Source organism: Fukomys damarensis, unplaced genomic scaffold (assembly GCF_012274545.1).
Source record: "Fukomys damarensis isolate Sample0158 unplaced genomic scaffold, DMR_v1.0_HiC HiC_scaffold_27, whole genome shotgun sequence".
NCBI classification, from domain to species: domain Eukaryota; kingdom Metazoa; phylum Chordata; class Mammalia; order Rodentia; family Bathyergidae; genus Fukomys; species Fukomys damarensis.
In genome coordinates, this window is record NW_022900939.1 from 2,878,041 (window position 1) to 2,884,987 (window position 6,947).

Consider the following 6,947-nt stretch of genomic DNA (forward strand, 5'->3'; position numbering starts at 1 on the left):
AGACAAACTCTTAAGATATGTGATCTTGACAAGGTACTGTATACATCATATTTCTACTCAGAATAGCAACCTTTATCATGGCCCAGAAAGATATGCACATTCTGCCCCCTCAAACCCCATGATTATATTGCCTGAGATGAGAAGAAAGGAACCGCAAAGAATGACTAAGTTGAGGATGTGAGGAAGTGAGATTACTCTGGTGTGTTGGTGTGGCTGAAATGAGAAAAGATATCATAAGATAAAGTGGCAAATTACAACTGTAGATCACATTACTTAGTAGGTGACACGCTGGCAAACACAAATACTGCAGAGTTTACCGTATGGCTATATGAAGAGGGATGAGGAGGAAGATGAGGGATCACAAGTGGTTATCAGGAAGTGGACAGGCAGTCTGCAGGCTAAGGTACAACTCTCGGGCCCTGAACACTCAACCCTCTGCATCTGTGATGCAGAAAACTCCTGACAATAACTGCAGTGAGAGGAGTCTAAGACACGAGCAGATTCTTTGAACATGAACTACAATGTGTGAAATGTGTGTTGTACAGAAGTCCAGTAAAAGTGGACTCTGGGATCCTGCGTTACTCAGCACAATACTGGACACAGCTACACGTCTGGGAAAGAAAAAACAGACTGAGAAATCCCAAAGGAAACAAAAGATTTCAGGGCTGTACCATGCGAAACAAAATTAAGAGATGAATTACCAGACTACAAACTCACCCATCCCAGGGCCCAGTGTTTCAAGACCTATCTTCCTGTACCGACACAGAGCCCATCCCTCATCCTGATGTCATTAGAGCAACTATCATCAGGACAACACTGAACACACTCATCATGCTGTCCTCCGGTGCTCTCATTTAACTTTCAAAATACTATCTTGGGGTCAGCCCCAAAGTGGTGGTGAAATTTATTTTCCTCTTGGATGCACACTGAGGCTACAGTCTTAAGTGAAATGAATAGGACACACTTGAGTACATACCAAATATTTTGTCTGGTGTGAAAACTAAACCTGTAAAGAAGGTCCAAAGGGTATAATTGAGAGTGTGATCGAGGAAGAAACATGGCTAAATGGAAAGTGCAAAGGGAGGGAAAGGAAATAAGGAAAAATAAAAATACGTAAAAGGGAAAAAATGGAAAGAAAGTCTTTGTAAACAGGGAAGGCTGAATGGGGTGAAGGGAAGGCAGGGAAATGGGGAAATAACAAGAACCAAGACATATCATGGGACGGTACAAGATCCCAATGATGAGTGTAACTCTATTATTTGCTTCAAATGTTCCACAAACTTAATGGGGTACATTTTTCTTACTCATGCATAAAAATTAAATTCAAAGAAGTGAGATTAAGACCAATCTTCCAAGCTAGCAAATAGTAAGGGTTACATATTCATGTAACTCCACCCCTTACACAGGCCCTAGATATTGTAAACAAGGCTGCAAATCATTTTCAACTTGTCTGTTCATTTCCTATGACTCTAGTGCTCTCTACAACCCACTGTATCCACTGCACATTTATCTGTAAAGCTGTCTTCTAAGAAAATGTCTACATAATGCTTGGTAGAAAAGAAATACTAATTAAAGTGAAATTAAGTAAACTTAGAATAACATCAAATTCATTAGTGGTATTTTGATTGGAAATCACCTTCTCCCAAACTTGGCTCTGTCTACAAATTCTCATGTACTCTTGCATACAATCACTTTGATAGCGACTTACATCATGTGAAAGTGGGCATCAGTAATCCCTAAGGAGACTGGTGAGTATGAAATGACAGTGAAGCAGGACAAGGGACAGTTACAGATATGTGAGGTGTGAGGCTGAATCTTCCTTGGCAGGGAGATTTCTTCCAGGCATGTGACCCTGAACAATGTCCTATCCTGCTACTGTGTCTCTGCTCAAGTTCAAAATTAATAATCAGGGAGACAAACCATGGAGACCCCTCTGCTACAAAACAACAAAGATACAGATCAGTCCTCCACCACCTTTTACTCACACCAAACCTTAGATCAGGAGACTGTGGAAACCAGTTTTTATCATAACAAACTACTGCTTACGCACTTTAACGGGTAGGTACCTTACTATGGCTCCTCTTGCTGCTCCTTCATCTCTTTCTGCCGCAGAGTGCACTGTGATCCTACACAGCCATCTATGAAGAACACCACAGAGGCGAGTGCGTTCATCCTGCTGGGACTCACCAGCACCCCAGAGCTGCAGCTGCCCCTCTTCGCCGTGTTCCTGCTCGTCTACCTCCTCACTCTGGCTGGGAACCTGGGGATGACCTTGGTGATCCTGCTGGACCCCCGGCTGCACACCCCCATGTACTTCTTCCTCAGCAGCCTGTCCCTGGTGGACTTCGGCTACTCTTCAACGATCACCCCAAAGGTTTTGGCTGGTTTGCTCATGGACGACAAACTTATCTCACACTATGCCTGTGCTGCTCAGATGTTCTTCTTCATACTCTTTGCAACCATGGACAATTACCTCCTGGCAGTCATGGCCTTTGATCGCTTTGCAGCCGTGTGTAAGCCCCTGCACTACCCTGTGATCATGACAAGGAAGATGTGTGCCCATCTGGCCTTCGCCTGTTACACCTCTGGTTTTCTGACTGCTGTTGTTGAGGTTGCAGACACCTTCTGCCTCCCTTTCTGTGTGACCAATGTGGTCCATCACTTCTTCTGTGATATTCCAGCAGTCATGACTCTGGCTTGTTCTGATAAACACATTAATGAGCTCATTCTTGTTTTCGTTGCAAGCTTTCATCTTATATTTGCACTAACTATTATTTTAGTTTCCTACATGCTTATATTCATGACCATTTCAAAGATGCACTCAGGTGAGGGATACAAGAAGGCTCTGTCCACCTGTGCCTCCCACCTCACTGCCGTATCTATGTTCTATGGAACAGGTATATTCATGTACCTGCAGCCCAGCTCCAGTCACTCCATGGACACAGACAAGATGGCGTCCGTGTTCTACACCATGCTGATCCCCATGCTGAACCCACTGGTCTACAGCCTGAGGAACAAGGAGGTCAAGAGTGCATTCAAGAAAGTTATTGCACGGGCAAAACTGTCTTTAGCATTTTGACTTTGACTTTGGGGGCGACACAAGGACCTACTCTCTTGCATGTCATGTCTTCTTCATCTACCAAATCTCATTTGAAGGCTCAGGCAGAAGTTCTGTTCCTAAAGTGACACTCGTACACTTAAGAGGCTACATTCCTGCGACATGGAAATGTCTCCGGAAATATAACATGGGAACAAAAAGCTATGTGGAAACGTGAGTTATTTTTGTTCCTGCTTACAAAAAAACCTTTTAGAAAGCGTTTTATTGACTCGTGTACTTCATGCATTGACTCCACCACAAACTAATAGCAACAGACATGCAAAAGACAGAAATCCATGTGCCCATCGTGTGTTCCAAACTATATCCATGTGATCACATGCAAATGAAGGTGGGAATTTGGCCATACAGAAGGGGAAAGTGGCTAATTTTTATTTAGAAAATAATTCAGTGAGTGAGTGAGGTACTAGCAATATAACCATATTTCCTATTGTTTATTCATTGAGTTAACAGTAGTATTTGAGTCTTAATTCAACAATAAAAGTGGTGCACTGGTTTTGCATTTTTATTGGCTCATCATATGCAGACATGTAGAAATACAGAATTAAATGAATTAATATTTTTAGTCTTGGACTGGGGATGTAGCTCAGTGTTGCTGTACCTGGCTGGCAAGTACAAGATCCTGAGTATGATTCCTGGTACCAAAGAAAGAAAAAAAATCCCACCTAGTACTTTAGACTTCATTGAAACATTTCACAGAACAAACACATTCTTCTTTACAATTTCAACAATAGAGTTCCAGAAAAGTAGGGGGAAATTAAAACGCTTTGTGATGTATTCCTATCTATCAAGTCTCATGTTAACAAATGGAAACAAAGTTTTTGTAAATAGGGAAGGGGGTGAAGGGAGGGCAGGGGTAGGGGGAAAAATGAGAACCAAGAACTGTCATGTAAAGGTACAAGATCCCAATGACGAATGTAAATGTACTGTATACCTAAAAAGTACCAATAAACTCAATTTGAAAAAATAAACTGAAATCTCAGTGAGGCTTTTCAGTTTCCTTCTGAAAGTGCTTCGTGGATTTTAACGTCCCTCCTTTTGACTTGTGCTACTTCTTTATCTTCTTTTACTTTCTTTATCCTCTCCTATTCTCCCGTTGTTTACTCACTTTATTTTCACTGACTTCCTTGCGGTTTCTTCACCACATCAAGTAATCCCGTGGACGCGATCTCCTTACACTATTCAGGTCCTCACTTCCATGGTGCCCTGTTAAAGCGTCTTTCTCTGGTCACCTTTACAGTGACTTTCCACTCAGCAGACCTGAGCGATCACTGTGCCCTACATTAAGCTTCACAGTCCACTCCAGATGCACATGGGAAAACAAACCAACTGACACTCAGAATTTTACAACTGTGGATAGTGGTTAGGACTCTGCAGAGTAAAAGAACTACCAGGATAGGCAGAGATAGGTAGAAAGAGGTTTGTTATGCTGGAGTGGAGCATCACATTATAGAGCCTGAGAACTCTCACAGTTTCCGATCTACAAGTTAGGGGCCCAGCAGAGCTGGTTGCAGGGCTTCCGTTCAGGGCCAGAGCCCTCACAACCAAGGCAACCACGGGGGTAACTTCCAGGCCAGGGTTGAGAGCCGAGGACCAGGAGTGCTCATCCCCCAGGACAGGAGCACATGCACGTCCTGCTCAAACATTCGGAGCACAGTCCCCTTCCTCTGCCTCAGTGGACTGCAAGGCCCAAGCTGCCTTCGCTGAGGGTGAAAGCTAGTCTGACAATTCCCATGCTCACCTCTTCTGAATCAACCTCACAGATACCCAAATACAATGCTTAGCCTGAGCTGGATGGCTTTTCATCAGTCAAGAGACCATCTAAAATTAATGGAAGAGCTGGAAATGAATGAAAACACAGCATATCGCCCTTACTGAACACCATAAATTGGGAAATAAGAAAAGGAAATCAATGAGAAATTATGAAAATAAAATATATATTAACCTTTCTATAAACCCTTTGATGTTAATGAATAGGGTAAATGTTAGACCTGACAAAATCACATTTAGAATCAACATATTCAGGAGGATACTTCAAAATATTAGAAAGCTTAGAAAGGAAAGAGGTGGGGAAAAGTAAAGACAAACTAGGAAATAGGCAGAACACATTGAGAAGGCCAGATGGAAAAAAGCATGAAAAAATAAATACAAACTATAAATATAAATGGACAAACATTTGAAGACATGTAAGTTCTTCTTTTGAAGAGATATTTTTACACCCAGAAGAAGTGCAGGTGATATCTGAGGGCAAAATCAAGGAATTATCAGATAGACACAAATTGCTCAAGGTGGTTTACTCTCTAGGACAACAGAGAAAGGGGTCAGCGGAGGGCCTCTGCTGAAACAAGAATTATCTCTCTGGGAATCTGAGAGGAGGAATGGAGGTGGCTTTGTTCTTTCCTATGCGCTGCACCTGCCCTCCAGCGAAATCCCCCAGGTAAGGAGCACGGGAGGACCCACCCGTGGAGAGGAGAGGCCCAAGGTGTTAGGTCCGGGAGCCAGAAACACACTGAGAGTGCGTGATGGGAGGTGACTGCACTCAGTGCTGTGAGTGTCAGACAGAAAACACTGGTGATGTGCGGGGAGCTGGGTCAGAGAAGGGAAGGATGGCTCAGAGCAGGGAGGGAGGATTTACCAGGAGATGCGTTATGTCTATGAGAACTTTGCTCAGTGCTCCGGAAAACACTGGGATTCTTATGGGAGGAACTGACAAGGGACACACAGAAAATAACAAACGTTTACTCCATCGATGGGGGTCGATCACACCTAATGGCCGTGTCCAGATAGATCCACCACTGGGCTCCAACTCCTTTTCTCGGGTTTTAGAGCTGCGATCTCATTCAGGTGGTTACACTGCAATTTCGCAGTTCACATTGCTGATATTCAAAACATGGTGGGGAGCCAGCTAACTTTCAACCCAGATGTAGCACTTCTTTCTTAGCAGAGGATACCTTTAAATTTTATTTAGTTATCTATTCTAGCCAGGTGGATGAGGGCCTGTCTGGTCAGCAAATCTATCAATGTTTTTCATTTACAAAACTTTTGAGTGAGATTAGATGTCTCTGTCACTGGTAAATTTTGAACTATAGAGAGCAAAGGGAAGAAGTTACCATACATTGTGACATTTCCTAGGGTTTTTGCTATTTAAGCGATCTCTATCAGAATAATGTGTGAAACAGACCTTTAACTTACTGTACCTGAGAGAGGAGGAACAGGACACTTTTTTTTAATTTCTATTTTTCATTTCCTGGTGCTGACATCAGAGAAATTACATGCCCAACACATAACAAGAGCAGTCACTTACATCAAAATCTGGTCCTAAGTCTAAGACATGTGACCTCGTCCTTCTTTTTTCCTTCATGCATGGGCCGGTATGTGGACAGAGCAAGCCACAGCACACATGCAACACCACACTGGGGTATGCAGAGTGGAGATGAAGCCATCTGCCTGCGCACACAAGTCACATTCTCAGATTGACTTAGGGTATTTATTGTTGATTGGATCCCACCTCTCTGACTCCTGTGTCATATCTCTCAGCTGATAGTAAACACAAGAAAGGAAATACAAATTTTATTTTTAATTTCTTAAAATGGCATGAACCACCTCTTCAATGGGAACGCCGGGCTTCGCCGCCAGTACGGCCGTCAGGTTACTAGGGCAATTATACAGATCTACCAGATCCAGGAAACACTTAAGCAACGTCCCCTAGGTTCTATTTCTACACGGCTGCATTTGAAAGACAGAAAAGGTTTTTTTTCAGCTGCCTGCCTGCCTGCCTGTCTGCGATCACCCGGCGGCGTGCGCACGAGCTCCCGGCCTGCGCGGGAGCTCC

The 6,947-nt window shown here is 43.3% G+C and overlaps 1 protein-coding gene across 1 annotated transcript; it reads left to right on the top strand.

Annotated features, from left to right (window-relative positions):
• Positions 1 to 2,140: 2,140 nt before the first annotated feature.
• LOC104868466 (olfactory receptor 5B2) lies at positions 2,141 to 3,079 on the top strand. Its single transcript, XM_010633224.1, has one exon. The coding sequence runs from the start codon at positions 2,141 to 2,143 to the stop codon at positions 3,077 to 3,079; it is 939 nt and encodes a 312-aa protein (XP_010631526.1).
• The last annotated feature ends 3,868 nt before the right edge of the window (positions 3,080 to 6,947 follow it).